At 40.4% G+C, this 20958-nt stretch overlaps 1 protein-coding gene across 1 annotated transcript in view; it reads left to right on the forward strand.

Moving 5' to 3' along the window:
- The window catches only part of tmem108 (transmembrane protein 108), a 58513-nt gene extending 42414 nt beyond the window's left edge, over positions 1-16099 (forward strand). The window contains exons 3-5 of the mRNA XM_085286867.1: positions 8535-9746; positions 10775-10926; positions 13655-16099. Coding sequence (XP_085142993.1) covers positions 8535-9746; positions 10775-10926; positions 13655-13771 — 1481 coding nt within the window. The 3' untranslated portion in view covers positions 13772-16099. The remainder of the gene's footprint in view (positions 1-8534; positions 9747-10774; positions 10927-13654) is intronic.
- The last annotated feature ends 4859 nt before the right edge of the window (positions 16100-20958 follow it).

Raw genomic sequence — 20958 nt, forward strand, 5'->3', positions numbered from 1 at the left:
ATATATATATATATATATATATATAAAACAATTCTGTAACTGTAACTTCGGTCGTTGCTGTGCTTTTTTTTGGAAGTCGAATTTCCCAGAGGAACCCACCCGAGGGATTAATAAAGTTCTATCTTATCTTATCTCTTATCTTGTCAGGTATTTTATCTTAATGCAACTTTGCGCTGCAGTTCTTTTTCTTTATAAACCTGACCTTGGTCTAGGTTCTCATTGAATCTAGGCTTTTTGTTCCCTGCGTACTGTTCTGTTACTCCCCGCTATGCTGCTGAGCAGGGAGATGACAGAACAGAAGGATTTCAGAAGTACAGCCTGACGAACCACGACTCACGAGTCTTATTGATGGATGATTTTGCAGCTCCTATTTTTGGCTTCCTGTAGAGCCTCCAGTTTGAATAGTGGCACTGGCAGCTGCCCACTGATGATACGGCACAACCAGCCTGCCTCCAGAACCCGCTTCATAGGCAGATTGTCGCCGTACACGTCATAGCCACATCATTCTCCGTCGCACGTAGCAGGAGGTGACCCCTGGAAAGAAAGATAAATATCCCAGCCTCCTCTGCGAGTAGCCCCCACCCCCCCTTTAGGATTGATCATGCAGCCAGGCTAGTGCATAAGCACTGATAGCCTGCATGCCGTACACTAAGTGCATCGGTATGATTGATTAAGCCAAAAGATTCATGATGCACTGCACCTGAAGATTATTGTTCCGTGGGACTGAAGTCTTAGCTTATGAGTGGCTTCAAAACATAAGGCAGGATTCCTCAGCTTCAGGAGCAAATGTTAGTTTATCACAGTGTAACTTTAGATTCGGAGTCAGAGGCTTTGGCCTCTCAATCTAATTGTGAATGAGTAGTGGGACAAAGCCTGCTTTGGATCAGCGCACAGGTGCCTGCTTTGCAACATGATTTATTGATGTCCCTCGTGGCTTCAATGGAGGACTTCAGCGAATGTCACCGGTTTTCCTATGCACTCAAAAGAGCCCTAATTCAGCAGGTTTTCTTGCATAAATTGCCCCTCCCTCCCTCTCTGCCTCTGTACACCCTGCGCTTTTATAATGGAAAACAGGTTGACACCATTAGTCAAATAAACGAGGGCACAGTCTCGCAGTAGTTTTAGCCGGGCCGTTATTTGTCTTCATGATATTAGCATGTGCTTTTCTTGATGGTGATCGTCTGAGTGACATAGATAGCGAAGGCAACAGGTTGGTGCGAGTGATAAACGGGCTCCTCCTCGTGAAAGGAGAAAAAGCCTCAGTTCACCAGCGAAGGTTCAAACTCCGCACTCGCCTCCTCACTCCTTCTTTCATCATCGCCACTGAAAGTGGTCTGACTCCTTTTGTGGGGGTTTTTCTGCTTGCGAGAAAATATCATGTCAGACTGAAAACAGCCAACATGCACGAGGGTGGGAGGGGAAAAAAAGCATGCTGAGTAAACGGGTGCCGCTGACTATGACAAATGCTTCTCTGTGTGCCCTGCTCCAGCTCAGTTTTTCATGTCTAACCTTTTTGCTTTTGTCCACGTCTTAGCATGATCAAACACACAGGAAAAGGTGCACGATCGGGCCCACTCGTGCACATTTTCCACCCTTTTTTCCCCTCTTTGCACTCCGTTTTCTCATTTTCTTTTCAGTGCTTCTACTCAGTAATGGATGTCTGTGAAGCTCAGGATACTTCCCTGGTCTTTTCAATAATTTCTCTTGTTAATACCCCTCTATGTGTCTTTGTGGAGGCCAGTCCAGGCTCTCTGCCTGCTCACACTCTCTCTCCATTCGCCGGACACACAGCCGTCATGACAAATTACACCCATTTGGCTCAGTGTGCAGCACAGTGTATGTGTAAAGACAAGCAGGTACATGTAATCACTGCAGACACAGAAATTCAACAACACAGACTGTACAGGTCGGGAATAGGTTGATTTCCTGTTTTCAGAAAAAAATAAAGATGCAGGTGTAGCAGAGGGCAGAAAACACGATAACTCACCTATTATATTATTATATTTCCTGGTTTTAAACACGTAACTTTTCCTGTGCAATCTGGGTTTATGTAAAGCAGACGTCAGAGGGTGCATTGCATATAAAGTCTATTTCAGAGAGAAAGGAATAAACATACTACCCCGTCACCATCTTCCATTTATTTTATTCCTATTAAATCTGCCCAATAAGGCTAAACCATCAGTTGGAGTGCCGACATTTTCCTTCAGCCGTGCTGTGTCATTGTGTATGCTTTTATATTTAACTGCTGCTACTTTTAGTCTTCAGCTGAACACAGAAGAGTCAGTTGTAGGGATACAGCAACAAGCAAGACGTTGGAGGTGCTCCTCATGTCTCAGCTCTTTTTTTTTTCAAACCACAAACACACCACTGTTTAATAAGAAAGTCAGTTTATGCTATACTGCATAGAAAAATATCACAAAACGTAAAAATCCAAAGCAGTCAACAATGAGGGGACCTGTTGGCTCTCATTTGCTGTGAGGATCACTGCAAACTAACCCTTAAAACTAGCAGAATGGATTGATGAGTGTGTTGTGGACATCCCCAGATTTAAACTGTATTTGACCGACGTGTTAGGCAGCACAGTCATCAAAGCAAAATGAGGGAATAATGTAAGAATTCCACCTGCAGAGGCCTGCAGGTTCAATGATCAGTGCTGAGGTGCAGTAAAGCCTTTTTGGTGGCTGCCCATTGATTTCTTAGTATTACAGTATAATAAACCACCTTGTTCATAATAATGTATTAATTATGCACAGGCAAAGCTACAGCCACAATATAGCATAAGTTATTGCATAAGTTATCTGCCATGAGGGTCTCATAACTGCTCCCCACAAAATCAAATATCTGTTTTCCTCTGGCCTCTGGCACTACTTGAATTGTTTTGTTGCTAGCTGTCCAGTTTTGATATTTATGGTATCTGGAGATAACTGTTGTGGAGATGCCCGTCTTCTTTTAAATATAATGCCACTAAATTGAAGTTGCCTTGTGGTGTTCAGAAAATGTATTTCAAAGAAACTCAGCAGCAGTGACTCTTCATGCAGTCACTCCAAATAAATCTATTTCCTTTCTATTGAGTTATACTTCTTCTGGTTCGGTGAGAAACTCCACCACGTGTCATTTCTCTGCACCATTCAGAGCTCTGATTCTGCCCATCGATGGCGGCTAATTTAGGATCACCAGTTAAACCTAATTTTCTCTGGACTGTTGGAGGAAACCTATGGAGGCAGAGGGAGGACATGCAAACCACACAGGAAGGCCACAGACTCAAATCAGGAACCATCTTGCTGTGAGGCAGTAGTGCTAGCCACTGAAACACCTTGCCACACAAAACTAATTTCAATTAGAGAGCCTTGAAGGAGTCCTGTAATGTTTTTTTTCTTTCATCTCACATGATCACAGAATTGGAAGCATGCCTGCCGCCTTCTTTGGCCACCTGATCCATTTTAGCCAACTTTCTTTGCCCCTCACTGGAGGACAGAGCTCTGCACCTGACACGACGACATTAAGGGAATCCTCTCTTTGACATCATACAGAGCCAAGTGTCGAGTGTTTACAGCAGGTCGGCTTGCACTGACCTTAATATTTGAACCTTTAGCCACGTTTAATATGAGAATCCACCAGTGTAAAAGCATACTGGTCCCCAGTAATTATAAAAGTAAATGTCATGGTTACATCAGAAAGAGCGTCACTCAGAAAAGCTAATAAATCATAAATCTCCACACCTCTAAAACAGAATCTAAAGGTTGACCTCATTTTGTGTCCTGCACTAATTAATATTTGGGCAGTCAGACATCAGTGCATGCTAACTTTAAAAAAAAAAATCAGTTTTGGCCCTTTTCACATTTTAGATGTGATGTTTAATAAAATATAATTCGACTAAACTGCAAAGTCCTAAATGAATATTAATCTCCACGCTGGTTACAGATCAGAGAAGCCCATGTTTGAACTAGCTGGGAGAATCTGTGCCAGTGCATTTAGTTTGTTCATTTCTGACATAACTTTATAAAAGGACGCTATGTTTTATTCAGCAGCAGAGTGTCAGGTTGCCGGGTTGTGACAGCCAGGCTTGTGTACTGATTGAAGGCATGACTCAAGCCAGACCCCGTCATGATAAACATCCTCTCTCTTAATCGGCCTCCGTTACCTCTTTTATCTCCTTATTTAAAGCCTTCTTGCATCTACGTGGTTTCAGTTTGCACGGAGACATCTTACACCTACCTATCCAAGGAGTCACTATTTAATTCGTCCCGATTCAGTGATTCGGCCTCGTTTCGGAGGTTGATTTTTGTCCTAATATGCACACGATTCACATTACCCAGCATCAGTAAAAGACTAAACACCTTACAGTTGACAGGCTGCATTTTATTCTCCTGCTTAAAAGATAATTTGAGGGAAAATAGAGCATCCATAAATCAACAATGGCCCCGCGTGTTGTCTCCCCAGACATTGGTCTGGAGCGGGCTCTGTGGATTAGAGACGTGACAGACCTGGTTAATGGAAGGCAGTGCCTGGACCCTCTCTCCTGCAAGTCTGTGTGATTGAGTATGGAGGAATATGATTAATGATTCAGAGGCTGAGTTTAAATAGTCAGTGCTTTGGGGTTCTGCCCGAGTGTATTTTAAACCCCTCATGGAAGAAAATGGAAAAAATATTCCTGTGGCGAATAAATTATACTACTAATAATATTTGATCTCTTACTGCAGCTCTTTGTTGTACGTTCTACCCAGATTTCTGTTTCTGTCTTTATCCATTGCTCCTTAATGATGGTCATAACCTCTCAGTCATATTAGTACCTCGTGACTGTGTTTTGAGGTATTTTTTTAATGAATTAACCTCAAATTTACTTGTTTGAGGGTCTACAGCTCTGCCTGTGTACACAAGCTGTTTTCTTTCCCTTTCCATTTTTATTTGTTGAGGTTTTCGTTTGTCATCAGCATGACCATTGCATATTATTAAGGTTATAATAGACATAAAAATTGAATAAGATTTAAACAGAATAAATATTTTGTATTTTCCTTTTTTCCGTCTAATCTTTAAGCCAGTTTTTAATAAAAGATTGTGAATGATGATCGTTAGTGTAATCAGTCAAATCTGATCCCACTAAAGCCTGATAGAGCTCATTCGCATGTGTCACAGCACTCGATTTACCATAAACTGGTAGAAACATTCAAATGAGCCACTAAAATAAGCTGACATGCTTTCCTATTAATGACAAAAAAAAAACAACATAGAACCCCACTTTATCAGCAGCAAATAAATATATGGCCTCTATCAAATACACTATTTCTTGAGTGTTTAGGGAATCTTTCGACATTCCTACTTTGGACATCCGCAGACGGAAGGAATGACATTTGACCCAAGTGCCACAGACAGGTCTGAGAAGTTGAAGAGTGATCTCACACTGATAATGGTCTGTTTGTGGCATTTGTTGTCATTAAGATAAATGTTAAGTAATGCTGGTCTTAACCTTGAAGCAATAAGCCAGTGATTGGTGTCAGACTAACTTAATCGCTTCCCTATTTCAGTAACCGTGACTAAAACACACTAACGTGCAGTCGTTTTAAAAAGAAATCATCCTGTATCATTCCTAATGATCAAGATATAGTCGATCTAGCCCTTAACAGATTTTAAAATAAGGTAAATAAACCTCAGATGATCAGTCACGGATGAAATATCACACCATGTCATATTCATTTAACAATAACGAAGACAAACTGGAGAAGCACTGTGTCAAAAACTAAACATCACTTATGATTCGGTAGTTTGTAGAGGCACCTTTAGCAAAAGTAATTTAAAGTAATTCTTTTTTTGTATTACTTTATCAGTCTCTCACATAGTTGTGGAGGAATTTTGCCGGCTCTTCTGTACACCATAGCTTCAGTACTTCGCAGGCATTTGTTTATGTACTTTCTACTGTCTCTAAAGTTCCCAGCATTTCAGTCAGGCAGAGGTCTGGACTTTGACTGGCCATCACAGCACTTTGATTCTTTTCGTTTTCATCCTTTCTGCAGATTTGCTGCTGTGCATTGTGCATCGGGCCAAGCATACTGTAATTCATTGTTTATACGTCTAAGCAAAAACTCCTTGGAACGTCTGCAGGTTGTTCAAACGCCGCAGATAGACTTCTGACCAAATCTGCTACGTACTCGCATTTTACACCGTTGCTAATACAGCTACGATCTGTGGACTCTGTGAATTGCATTTGTCTTACTTTTTGTCTGTGTTGCTTTAAATGCCCTGGATTTTTCTTTTTTTTTTTTTTTTTTGTGAAACACTTTGTGATTCTTGTCTTGAAAAATTATAAATAATTTTTTGCCTTACTTACTCACTTAACTATATAAAGGACTTCAACTCAATGACTGCAATGCACCCGGGTCCTGTGGCTGCAAAACAAGCCCAAATCATTACCCCTCCACCACCGTGCTTGACAGTCAGCATTAGGTGTTTGTGCCGATATGCTGTTTGGTTTTTGGCTAGTGTGGTGCTGTGCATTATGGCCAGCCATCTCCACATTGGTCTCATCCATCCAAAGGCCATTGTTCCAGAAGTCTTGTAGTTTGTTCAGATGCAACTTTGCAAACCTAAGCTGTGCTGCCATGTTCTTAGAAAAAAAAGCTGCTTTCTTCTGCCTTCCTATGCTTCTTTATTGTTTTCCTAATTGTAATTTCATGAACTTTAACATTTAACACGCTAACTGAAGAATTTAGAATCTGAGATGTAGTTCTTGTGGGTTTTGTTTTTTGTAGTGTCTGGCCTTGGGGTAAATTTTCTGGGATGTGCACTCTTGCAAAGATTGTAAACTGTCTTCAGTGTTTCCCACTGGTGAATAATCTTTTTCCAACTGTAGAGTTATGGACTTCACATTGTTTGGAAATGGCCTTTTAACCTTTCCCAGATTGATGGGCGGCACCAGTTGCTTCTCATGCCTCCTTAGCATCTGACAAGATGTTCTGCTTTCATAAAGATGCTCACACTTGCTGATTAACAGTTAATCAAGAGCATTTAATTAGCAGCTTCTGGCTTCTACCTAGTCTCTTAATTCCTTTGGAAGCAATGAGGATGTTCTTAGGTTTTCAGAAACTGTTATATGTCTTGTTTTGTAATTTATCTGAGCTTATATTTACCTAATTATAAGACCAGCTAAGGACTAGATGTTTTTATTATGTCTTGATATGTAAAACCTTCAAATTGAAGACCGTGTTGTGCTTTCTTTGTGCTATGACTGTATACCAGACAAGAATTTAGATGATATTTATTGTTGCGTAGTCTGATGTCTGAATATAGAGTCTGCACAGTGGGGACTCTGCTAATGTGTCGGATTAGTTGTGATTAAGTATAAATAAGGGGTGGAAAGGAGAGAGTTAATGTGGAAATTAATAAGCCCTTTCACATTCCTCCCTCTATGACTTTCTAGCTGTCTAGATAACACTATTCCCCGCTGGCACCTGCTAATGTCTTGTCACTACGCAGCCTCCTTACGGGATTGAGCTTGAGAAAGCAAATCTGTCAAGCTCTTAGAGATGGCTTTAGCATTTTAAGTAGGCCATACTGACACTGAGACTGTCATAAATCAATCTACTGTATTAATTGTAGGAAAATCATTAGAAGTCATTATGTCTACTAACAAGACACATTTCACCATCTGACTGTTGACTCTATTTTATGATGACAAAGGACAGTGTAAGAGGTGAACAGAGTAAGCATTTTTCCTTTATGATAAATCATCTTTTTCTATTACTATTTTTCTATTTTTTTATGTCATGTCTAAATATGCAAATGAGACCTTATATATTTAATGTACCAGAGTGCATAATTCCCCGTAAACTTTGGTTAAAGTAAGGTTAAAAATTCTAGTTTCAGCTTGTTGACATTCCAAACTCAAAGGTTTGTAACACTTCATAAATTAGGAAATAACCAAGTTTTAACTGATGGACTAACTAATATAGATGTGGTACTTTACTGGTTACTCGGGTATTTTGTGCGGCTGTCCAATGGTAAATGTGTAAAAAAATAAATCTAAATGTTGTCTGAAAGGACAAATTAATGACTTACACATGAGAAAACTTGTTTTTTTCCTGATGTCTTGCTTTAAACAAGAACATTTATAGAAACTGGATTGCTAAGAATATTATTTGCAGCTATATCTTACTGTTTTATTACAAGAGAACTGCGTGTCCAAGGAGAGAAGCATCCTCTCCGTCCCAGCTGCCACCTTATCCATGCACAGATACACGCAGTAGCGCTGTTCTAGTGAATAATGCAGTTAATAAAGCAATCTAGTTAAACTAGGTGACTGACACGCATAACGCTTCAGTAGATTAAAGGCTAAGAAGCATAATGAATGCAAGACAATGCCACACTTATCAACTAAACAGCCGAGCAGTCAGTTATAGCTGCAGGGCTGCAGCTTCATCAAGGTTTGCTAAACAAAATGCACAGGAGAAAAAAAAGAGTTTTAAAAAATCAACTTTACAGGAAACAATCAAGAGTTCGTGAGACTAAAAAGGATTTCTATGTTATTCTGTTTGCTTCTGCAGGTGTTCTAGCATTCCTAGCACTGCCAGCAGGACTGGTGTCATCAGCACAGGAGCTGTACCTCAGCCACACATCCCAGGACTCTGTCTACATGGCAGTCACACACAGCAGCCCCTTGTCCTCACCCAAACCTCCACCCCTGGACTGGCATCAGGAGGGGTCGAGTAGCGGGGAATGGTCACCCAAAGGCATGCAACCCACAAATGCCCTCCTTCCTACGTCTGCTCTTCCCCCTTTACACTTGCATCGGCTTGCCCAAGCTTCCAACTTAGCTCGTGAGGATCCTCCCAGTTATGACAGAGTCACCCCAAACACTGTGAGCACTGGCAGTCATGTGAATCACCCCAAAGAGCCCAGCTCTGATGTTGTAAACAGAAGTCTCATGCACAAATTGGTCAGGGCCCATAACCCAGTTACAGTCAGCACTAACCAGGCCAGCAGCAGCAGCAGTCCTAAATTTCCTAATGCAGAGAGGCCAAATATAGATGTGGAATCTGCTGCTATAGGGGCCCCAAACCCCCTAGCACCTCTGTCCAGCTCTGGAGCAGAAAAAGGGGATGCACTCGATGCAAACCACACAGGGCCTCAGAAGCTGAGTGTAGAGGAACTCGGGCAGCGGTATGCTCCACGCCTGCAGCCCCCCTCTTCACTCTCAGTCGATGCTGATGCTGCACGAGGCCTGAAACTCAGGAATCACGCTGTAGGATCCTCGCACCACGCCATCACCCTTCGCGAGGTGCATGGAGTGGACGAGCCCCCCACTGCTCAGTTGGTTGTCACTGTCAAGAGCCCACCACAGAATCAAACTTTCACTGCGTCCAGCGCCCCGTCCACCGTGACGGGCGTCACAACACAGAATTCAACACTCACGCCCGCCACTCGCACTGCAGCGAACGACATCCCCACTGTGGAAAGTCAGTCTCAAGGTTCTGTTCAAGGTAACAGCACTGACCTGCTAGGGAATGCAACTGCATATGGGGAGCACTTCTCCAAGAGCACATCAGTCAAGATGGAACAGCAGGCAAACAGCTCAGAGCCCACTTCCACAACCAGCGGGAACTTCCAGATCACACAGTTGCCAATCACCACCGCGACACCTAGCCACAACCCAGGCACTGCTATCGACTCCACGTCATCCCAAAAGGACATCTGCTTTAGCAGGATGGCCATCGTGTGGATCGTGCTGGCCATCAGTGTGCTCGTGTCCTCGTGTTGTAAGTAAAACCAGAACAGCTTGGAAAACAAAGAGAGTCACATTCTGTCTGAAAGAAATGGTTTGGTATTTAAAAAATCTCAATCGTCTGCTGCACTGCAGAGAGTTTATACCACCTTCACACTTGTATATTTAATAAGAAGCCACAGAAGCCACCGTGTAGTTTCACATAAAGAGTGGGAAGAAAAAGAGAAATGGGCTTAGTTAGATAGGCATATCTAAGTTAGTGGGTTTCCCTTGTTTGGTTGTGGCTTGAGATTCATATTTAACCTCTTTACATTCACCTGCTTGTGGTGACCTGTTTTTTATCGATTTAGCTTCCACCTTCTTTCATCCAATTTAAGTTTACACATGCCATAGTTAAAAAGTTTAAGAAAAGCTGCATGAAAATCATTTAAAAGGTAACATCTTGTGTGTTTTTTGGTTTTTAATGTGCTTGTGCTCAACCCTTAATGGTTTAGCAGCAGCCTATGTGTTAATCCTCTCATCTCACTATTGGAAAAAATGACACCGCACCAGGTCACAGTATTTTATATTGTAGATCACATTGTTATAACACATGCATATTTTAACCATTATTAGTAATTTTATTACATTTCTGAAGTGAGTTTAATTCATTCTTAAGTTTTGACTTTTCTTGTCTTTGTTTATCTCAGTCAGCTTCTAGATTTCCCAGAATCCCTTTTGACTGCCTCCAGTTACACTTCAGGGCCGTTCCTTATGAAATTAATTTGGTTTAAAAGGTTTTCACTGGTGAAAAGCTATTCCACCAAAATATAATTTTGTGCACTCCAGCCCACTGAAAATGAAGTACTTTTACTTTCTGGTTCCTGAAAGCCTTCTCGTATATTTTCACCGAACGACTGGCAGCTCAGAATTTGCAGTATTGATTTCCAACTGCAGCATGTTGTCCTGAAACATGACAGGCTCTTGCTGAGCAGCAGGTGTGGGTGATTTCAGAGGCTTTTTGAAGCAGCAGCTATTCCCGTTTCTGTGCTGAGCCTCGTTTTTTTCCTCTGCCCGCTGTAGCTGTGCTGTTGACTGTGTGCTGCATGAGGAGGAAGAAAAAGTCTTCAAGTCAGGAGAACAACCTCAGTTACTGGAACAACGCCATCACCATGGACTACTTCAGCAGACACGCCGTGGAGCTGCCCAGAGAGATACACACTCTGGAGAGTGAGGTACAAACTACTGACACTGTTAGGCTGCCTTTCTGTTACTGCTCTGCACCGCAGACACTTAAAGAGGCCGCACATTTACTTGATGTTTCGCTATCAGTCAGCAGAATGCATTTAATGAATATGGAAACAACAAGAGGATCCATGTCCATGAGCATGACGCTGTGCCGCTGCGATTAACGAGGATTTTTTCAAATTTTTCCTCAGGGCATCTGATTCTTAGACAGTTCTTCACATCAAGTATTCACTTAAACTTACAGCAGCAACTGAATCTCAAAGACTGGCTTCAGTGTCAGTATACTGAGTAGTCTTTACTGATACATTATTAGTAACTTGGTATTAGTAATCAATAAACCTCAGCTGAGCGGGTTTAATTACATACAAGACTGCAAACTTTCAGTGAAGCATCATTTTAGTTATATTTATCAATAATATCGGTCTGTGCATGCTCAAAAGATAGAAACCAGTGTATAAAAATCCAAAGATTAAAAGTTAATTTTCTGATATTTTTGAGGCATCCAACAAGCATTCATTATATTTAAATCTGTTTAAAAGAAAAGCATTAATAAGCCAAGATCAGTGTTTCATAAACACGAGTGGTGGGACCCACTGCAGGTGCTTCAGATTACTGCAGACAAAAAAATGTGAATAAAAGACAAAAATCTGTCAAGCTTAATCAATAAATAAACCTTAAGAAAGATCAAAGATCTTCAGTCATTCTCAAATTATCAGAAAGACTCATTTAATGATGAAATTTAATGATCAGGTATGTGTATTTAATAAAATGACACTGAGCTGTTTTTATAATGTTTTTGGTCTGGTTGAGGATTTTTGACTACATAAAAAAAATCTTTGAAGCAATGATGCGTTTATATTATTTTAAAAATTGCTTTACAGAACAGAAAAACACATTTAGGCTTCACAGATCAATAAAACAACAGCTGATGAGGTCTGCGTTTTCATTTTAAAAGGTCTGTATCATCTTCTTGTGGTAAATAACATGTCTTCCATATCTTTCCTTCTCCGTCATGTTACGTATTTTATGTTTTGTTGTGAACAAATGGATAATCCAAGCTAAACTTTGGTCTCTTTAATTCTCATGTCACTTTGAGCTCTGGTAGAAATCTTCTGAACCAAGAAATTCTACTAATTGGCAGCGTTTCCATTTACTCAGTAAATTCACAGCTTAATCTTTCAGCACACGTGTTCCCACTTAGTTTTTGCTGTAAGTAGCTTTGGGATTGGTAAAATCATCTTGTTCCCAACTGTATTATATCATTTGTTTAAAATAGTGTTCTGGCATGAATTCAGTCTTTATTCATTCCAAAACAAATCACATAACACAAGATAAAGACAAATCTGGATTCTTCAGTATTCACCTCACAGCGTCGTCCATAAGCTACATGAAGTTTCCGTAAACTCACTTTCCTATAATTTGTCAGACATTGCCTATAAATATAACAAGATGTCCAACATATTTGACTTAAGATTTTTATCTGACACTTTAAACTCTTTAAATCCTGTGTATCCTCTTTGCTTCTGCAAATCATTATATCTGATATCACGCTCCACACCAGAAGCTCCCAGGTTTTTAATGAAGTGATATGAGGCTTTTACACTGTAAAATCTGCAAACCAGGTCATTTTTAAGCTACTGTCTCCCACTAATTAGAAATATTCTGCACTTAATGATGATAATTTTACACACATTCCCCTAATCGGTGTGCTTTTTAAAGGGGGCTTGGAAACTTTTAGGCAGCATGCAATTTTATTTATTTTATTTTATTTTATTTTTAACTAACCCATTCATATTTATGCAAAACTAAGGCTTTGTAGGCTCAAGTCCAGCTCAAAGCAGAAAGTGTAATATGTTGTTTTTAGGTGCATGGCAGCGCCATCTGTTGGAAAAGATGGGATATAACAGAGGCATATTATACTCTCTGCAAATTCCCCCCTCTATTCTTTTTAACCGTATATTTTTATGTACCATTGCTTGCTCTCTTTGCATGTTTATTATCTTCTCTGTGTGTTTCCTTTATTTTATTTCTCTGCCTCCTCAATTTGCATTCCTTTGCCGCCTGTCGGAGGTGTCAGGAGAGGGAAGCTGAGGATCGTGTGTAGGATGCCCTTGGTGACACCCAGGTGTTGTTTCCAGCTTTGCACGTGTCCGTAGAGCAGAAGCCTCGTACTGTAGCCTCCCTGGTGCTATAGGAAAATGACAGAAATGACTGTAAACCTGATGATGGTGATGGTGATGGTGATGATGATGGTGTTCCTGTAGTTCCATGTGATTGGATGAAAAAGGACTTTTTCAAAACGACCTCCTGCACCACCTCATTACTGCTGACTCACCATCACCCAGCACACTTAGATTAACACCCTCTGCTGCCTTCTTCTGAGTCATTCTCCCTTTTTATTCCTCCACTTGTGAGGCTCTTACATCTTCCCCACCACCTCCCCTTTGTATCTCTGATCGCTGAGCTTTTTTCCACATATCTTTGTTCACCATCTCCTTAAAAGCCCTGATGTGCACAAAACCCATATTTTATCTGTCCTCTTCCACTTGCTGCTTGCTTGCTGCTCGTCGCCTGTAGAGAGACTCAGATACAGTAGTGTGTGCGCTAACGGTGAGCCCTGAAGCGTGAATCATGAATTAGAGCTGCTGCTTAACAGTTACACCTCCTTTCCTTTTTTTTCCACTACGTCTTATTTTGTGCATGTACTTTTTGCAGGATCATGACACCTGTCTACCCCCTAATGGAGACTACAGCGGCAGCAGCGTGGTCCTGGTTAACCCTTTCTGCCAGGAGACCCTCTTCATCAACAGAGACAAAGCTTCTGCCATATAGAGACACAGAGGGGCGAGAAGCTCTGCAGATCCTCGTCCTCCTCTCCCCCTGCTGTTCTTGTCTATTTTATATATGTGGTAAATATTCAGAGACTTCGACTTTATACTGTATATCACAAACACAAAGAGCAACCTGAAAGAAGCGCGGCGTAAACAGATGCTTATTTACTACGAGGATGCACCTGCGTATTTTTCTGATGTACATTTTCTACAAAAGGCTTAATTGTGATAAAGGTTTTTATTGTCTTTATAAAATTACAGAGTATATGTGGTTTTGTTTCTTTGCAGTGGCTTGATGGTGAGTGCACTGTGGATGTTGCCACACAAAATCTGCTTTAGAGAGAGACACATGTGCTATAAAAAAGATTAAAGCTGTTCTTTGTAAGTTTAACTTTCCTTTAAAATCAATCCCTGAATACTTACAGCCTGTTGAACTTGAATAAGCACCTAGATAAGTCGGGGGGAGGAGAGGCAGGGATATGTGGAGGAATAATGGTTGTGAAATCTGAGCCTGTATTTATCAAACTTACTAAAAATGATCATTTAGAACTAAAAGTAAAGACTGGCATTAAAATGACTCAACCCTTAAGAGTGGCTTTCAAATGATCAGTTTGCTCAGACTAGTCAGATACAGATTGATTTTAATATTAAAAATGTATGTTCTTTTATCTGGTAATGTTCTAATTAAGAAGATGATTAAACATCCATCTATTTTTTTTTGGCCATTTATCCAGCCCGGGTTCACTGAGAGGTTGGAGCCAGTCAATCACAGGCCTAAAACACAGAGACAGACAAGCTTTGCCAGGTATCGAGGGGACTAGGGGGTCTGAGGGGACGGTGTAAAGCTGTAGTGGCATCCTGGTTATTAAACATACATAAAATAAAACATTCAAATTAATTTGTAGAGTCAATACGTTTCTATTGTGAAAGTAAGAATTAAACCTCATGGTCACAATTTAAGCAAAGCAATAAAAACTCGCTAAAGTGAAAAGATGTTTCTGGGAGCTGGGCCCTTTATGAATTCACTGATTCACTTTGGTTTTTAAAAAAATATTATTCTAAACAGAAATTTAAACATTAGATGAAATCAGGTATACAGCTGCTACACTTTGAGATACATTCTAGGAATTATATAGCAGCTAAGGGGCTTTGACGCAGGCAGCAGTGCATGATGATGATTCCAAACACCTTAGCCTCAGAAAAACAGTCAAAAACAGTGAAGACCGGAGCTGTGCTGTGCAGCAGACAGTGATAGCATGGAAACACACAAGTTCACCAGTTCTGCAGTTTGTTTTTAGGTGAATTTTAACCCTCGGCAGTTTGATAAATACAGGCTTGGATCTTATCGGTCAGTCTGAGCAGGTCTTTGGGCGATGTGGAGTCCAGCATCCAGCAGTTTTGAATAGCAGCTTTCAGCTCTCAATAAAAATGGAGCGGACTTAAAATGGCCTTTCCCCTTCATGCGTCACCAGCTTCTGCGAAGAGGGACCACATAGATGTCTTAATTCCTTACGTTGGCCCTTTATATATCAGTATGCGTGTGCATGTAGGTGCACTGAGGCGTGCGTGTGAGCAGGCGAGCTGCGACGTGCCGCCCCCTTTAACCAAATGTCACGGTTACTTTAAAGTTTAATTGAGACTCTGTGCGACGTTCAGCTCAGTTTTTGTGCGTCCGTTCCTGTGGGTGCCTCTGTACGTTTGTCCCGTCTGTTTGTCTCTCGTGTATATCGTGGAGTAGCTACCGGTCATGTGCGAGAAAGAGTTCCTCGCTGCTGTAGGAAACATTTAGACCACCCTTGCTACTGTAAGTGTCTCCCTCCATAGACGGCGTGTTTATCCAGTATTGCAAACCGTGTCAAAGGCTGTGTTAGAGGCAATAAAAACAAAAAATTAAAAAAAATATATGCTGAGACAAATGAAGAATGCTGTGAGCACGTACAGAGGCGATTTAATCAAAAGTGCGTTATTTAGTTTCATTATTAAATCTGTGGTCCTTCTGTCATTTGTTTTTACTTTTGCATCGCTGCCGTTTTTTTCAGTAATCAATGCTGTCTGCCTCTACTGTCGCTGAAGATTCTCCGTATTGTATGATGTTGTTCTGAGATCACCTGGTGAAGAGGTGATGGCGAACAACACAGCTAATTGATATTTCCCGCATTGGATGCTCACAGCCGGGCTTGTTGTTTTTTTGCACGCTCAAAAAGTGGATATTTTACAAAAATGTTCAGTGGCACGGTGGAGCAGTGTTCAACATTATGTATTTTTTGTACTGTCGTATACACACTGTACTTTTTACTGCTGAGCAATAAAACAATGGGGAAAAAACCCATGGATTACTCTGTTTGTCTGATTTGTTCTGACTAGTTAGCTGCTACCTGTTTGTTGATTACGCAACGCGCACTGTAAACAGTCTTGCCGAGTACAGCACATCCATTGAGGCAGCGAGCTGGATTTTTCTCTTTGTGCACTGGTGCTGCATCTGGTCAAGTGACCTCTGGCTCGGGATGCTGACGTCAGTTCGGTAATCTGTTTACAAGCCTGCTTTACTGCTGAGAGGAAGCTTATTTTAAAGTCAGTGTTATTCACCCATTTGTTGGCTTTGTAGAAAGTCTTTGTAAATTAATTAATGACTAATTGTTTTGCTAGTTTTTTTCCAATATCCTTATTTTTGAAAGGAAAACACATTCTAACTTTAACCATCATTACTGATATTTAATATAAAATTGGGGTTAGAAGTTCACACACACATACACATAGGCATTATTTACTACAGCTGGTACTTTCTCTTGGCCAAATAAAAAGGATTTGTTTGACAGCACTCACTGGTTTGAGCAATACTGAGATTAATGGGAAAGTCCAAAGAACTCGGAGAAACGTTTAAAAGGCGAATTATATATTTACACAACTTGGGATGGTCTCCTGGAGCCAAGTATGTAAGTGCAAGTTATTTGGATGTGTCACAACTTTGCCGAAGTCTGGAAGAAGACCCAAACCGTCATCCTTAGATAAGAGGAAACTGGTTGGGATGTTCAGGAACAACCCATGAACCATCAAAGCACAAGTCTGCCATGAACTGGGAGCTAACATTAAGCTTCTGGAATAGCCTCCCCAAAGCCCCAGCCTCAACACTATTAAAATGTGTGGGCTATTTTTAAAAGCCAGGTCTGTGCCAGAAAAGCAATCAATTTAAATGAACCAATTCTGCCAAGAAGAGCAAAGTCAAGCTAACTTTATTCATAAAGGGCTTTAAAACAGCAAGTACTGACCAAAGGGACAATTAAAAATCAGCTCTCACACTCTTGCCAATGAAAAGAGACGGGTTTTAAGAAGTGGAGAGTGAAGAAGCCCGTCTAAGATCCACCACTGTCACAGGCAAAAGCTCTGTTCCTTCTGAGCTTCTGTTGTGTCCTCGGCACACCTAGATAGCTGACCAAAAATCAAGAAATCAATCTCAAATCAAGGGCTCAAAAATATTTAATAACACCTTTTCTGCTTGAATTAAAACAATACAGCTTTTCTTTGCGTTAATGTAAAGAAGTCCAGGTAACAATGGACCACAATCACCCATCTGACTTAATATAAAACAAAAAGTGAGTCACAGGAGGACATTTCTTCTCATCTTTCTCATCCGTTGAGAAGCTGAAATCTTATATCAAGCAAGAATTTGAAAACTTTTAACTAAAATGTTAGAATAAGACACAATGTGACTTTTTTGCAGCTTGTTGTTGGCAACAAATTCGAAATGAGCCAATTTATTTAAAACAAACAAGCAAACTTATAGGTTGATATTTTGTCCTTGCAACATTTTTCATTTTTTAACACAAGCTTTAACTAATTCTGCATTCTGATTTATTCGTATCTTGAACTGCATCCCAGCTTTTCTTAGTAGTCACATCAAATAGAAACACACAAAAACCTTAAAAAAAACCACTGATGTAAAAGGAAAGGGAACATTTCAAAGCCCCCAAATTACCATAACAATAACTGTAGATATGAATCATACTCATTAATAATTATTCTGCGTAGGCATATCAGAGACCCAGAAACGGTCATTACTGTTTTCCAGCAGTAGACTGTGTTACCTAATGCAGGCTCAGCACATTAAAAGACTAATCAATCATTCACCGCTCATGTCAGGCCAGCTGAAAACTGTTGGCTAGTTTAGTTTCTGGAGTAAAGGCCTCTTGGGTTTGTCTTTTTTGCCCACCGTAATCTCTTCCTTTTGTTGGTCAGTCTGGTTGGGCTTTGTCTTTTTAAATATGCCAGTGACTGCATGCATTTTGAAGGTAGCACTTAACAAAGCCAGTTGTGTACTTCTTTAGGGCCTGTTTGTTGTTTTGTTGGTTGGTTTGGTTGGAGCCAGTTTGAGTTGTTCTGTGAAGCTGGAATAGCCTCTTTCTTAAAAACACTCTGACAACTTCCAGAACAGTTCTCTTATCTGAATTATCTATAACTAAAAGAGACACGACAACATGTTATCTGCATTCAGGACGTGCTTGAAAATGCAGTAATTTTCAGAACGATTAAATCTTCATAACAAAGGAACTGTCATGGTCCCCTCGTCCTCCTGTGCCAACCTACATTTCCCTCTATCTCGCTGTGTGCACGTGGGGGTGTGTGTTTGTAATTCTGCTTGTCGGCTTCAGAGGCTGAGCCTTCTTGTGTGTCCTCTGCTGGCAGGCCACACCTGCAAGCTGTTGAGCAATCACTCACCTGGGTGCAATCTGATGATTACTCAGCGACTACTTAAGGTGGAACAGTTCCCAGAAGAAATTGCTGGGGTGTTGCACTTGCTGTGGTAGTGGGAGTACATGAGGTGCAGCATGGGTAGTGTGTTTGATTTTGTGAGAACTTCAGCTTTATCTTTGAGCTTAAATGATTCTCTGCTGTGCAGATACTCCCTCGCCACATGTAGGGGAAGTCTGTGTGGGAGAAAGTCTCCAGATATCACCCACCTGCTTCACTCAGAAGACACCAAACAATTGACTTTTTTGTGAGTTCAATAAACCTGTTAAACTTTTATTCCTGTATTTGAGTCCAGATCTGGTTTGGTCCTTGACAAAAACACACACTTTTATTTTGTCCAAATTATTATTCTGGAAGGAAAAAAAATACAAAATGTTAAAATATACGATCCATTGTGATGTCGTCCCAGTGGAATCACAGCACTACTTGTTTCATTATTTTATTTTCATTTCTAATTTTGCCACTTTCAATTTTCCAGGAATAAATTGGCCAATCAGTTTATCCAAGCAAGTTATAATTACTATTATGTGGATACAGTACAGCAAAAATATAAACATTATTTTTATATAATAGAAACCAACCCATACAAGCTATTAGAGCCAAAGACATTATAAGAAAGAGACATAATACCCAAGAAGGATGGAAGGAAGGAAAATACAGCAAGGAGTTGGCATTGAAATTTGGTGGAGGGAAAAAAAAGCTTTTAAACCTTACCATAGAACAAAATCATCAAACTTGTTCAAATTTTATTCCAGATATGCAGATTTTATGTTCTGTTAACCAACTGAATTAAAGCTAATTTAGACAGCGTTCAAAATAATTGCCAAATATTTAACCCGAGCTTTTACCAAGATAGCAGTATTGAGACTTGCTTCTAGAGGACAGGCCTCTGTTTTATGGGTTGCAGACAGTGCAAGTGAGGGTACTGCAAATAAAAGCTGCGCTCGACAGACTTTGTGGGGTGACCAGATCCCACCAAATTAAATGTCGAGCCCTGAGTTTGTTTAAATCATGACATTTTGATATACCTAACTTTAAGAAAAAAAAAGAGGTAAACTATTGTGATTACAGGTTCTACATCACTCAAATGAAGGACAAATAAAAGCAATTAAAGCGTTTTTTCCAACTATTGTGATGCCACACTCCACCCTGCTTTCCTATTGGCCTGTTTGTGTGGCTGGTCTCATCTGCAGAGGTGGTGTGGCTCATTTCCAGTTGGTGACAATGGTTAAACCAGGGCTCAGTGAGCCATTGTTCTTTATAAACGCCCTCAGTGCTCAGATGCTGTGTGGCTCCCCTCCCTGAGACATCTTTTGGATTTTGGTGCAAATAAACAACATTGCATACATCATTTCTTCACCCATGCACTTATTTACACCAGTGATCGCATTTGTTACACACCTTGTGGTTAGTTTAAGCTCTTTCCTTGCTTCTGGATAACATGTGCTGACATATGAGCCCAGCTCTGCTTTTTATAATTAGGGGAACAGTGGTAAACCTTCCCAGGAGTGAACGCTCTACCAAAATTACTCTAAGAGTACACTGATGACCTATCCAGGAGATTGCAAAAGACGTCTAAAGACCATGCAGCATTCAACAATACAACAATAGTTTTATTCAAGAATAAGAAAGAGACTGGGTATCCATGGGAAAGTCCAAAGGAGAAAACCACTGCTGACCAAAAAAGAACACAAAGAGTCATTTCACGTTTTCCAAAAAAATATGTGGACCAACAAGGCAAAAGCTGAACCTTTTACAAGGTTTTCACCCCGTTGCATCTGGAGTAAAACTAACACAGCATTTCATAAAAAGAAATTCATACCAACAGTCAAACGTGGTGGTGGCAGTGTGATGGTCTGGGACTTCTTGCTTTGGCATGACCTTAAACAGGCTGTTCATGCTGGAAAACCTTCCATTGTAGATAAATTAAAACAACTCTGCAAAAAAGATTTACCCCTCCTTATCTCTGTGATCTGCTTCATATCACCACAGTTTCCCGCTCTCTCAGATCTTCATCTGCCACACCTGCTCGCCTTACCACTATGGGGCACAGAGCTTTCAGTCGCTCTGCTCCTCAGCTCGGGAACTCACTTCTTTCAGCCTTAAGAAATATAGATTCCCTTCCCTTGTTTAAGTCACAACTCAAAACCTACTTGTTTAAACTGGCTTACTCGCTTTAATACAGATTTTGCTTGCTGTTTTTGTTGGGGGGGTTTATTTTTATTTGTTGTTTGTGGTTGTATTTTGCTGGTTTCTGTATTTTAATTTATTAGAATCTATTTTAATCTACTGTTTTATTGATTTCTTTTCTCTTTGTAAGGTGACCTTGAGATTAAGAAAGGCACCCTCAAATAAAATGCATTATTATTATTATTATTATTATTATTATTATTACAAAATTCCTCCACAGTGATGTGAAAGACTCACTGCAAATTCTTAATT

This window comes from Mchenga conophoros, linkage group LG9 (genome assembly GCF_057382185.1).
Source record: "Mchenga conophoros isolate Kocher_MC1m ecotype Shallow Benthic linkage group LG9, M_conophoros_male_GT1.1, whole genome shotgun sequence".
Lineage (NCBI taxonomy): Eukaryota > Metazoa > Chordata > Actinopteri > Cichliformes > Cichlidae > Mchenga > Mchenga conophoros.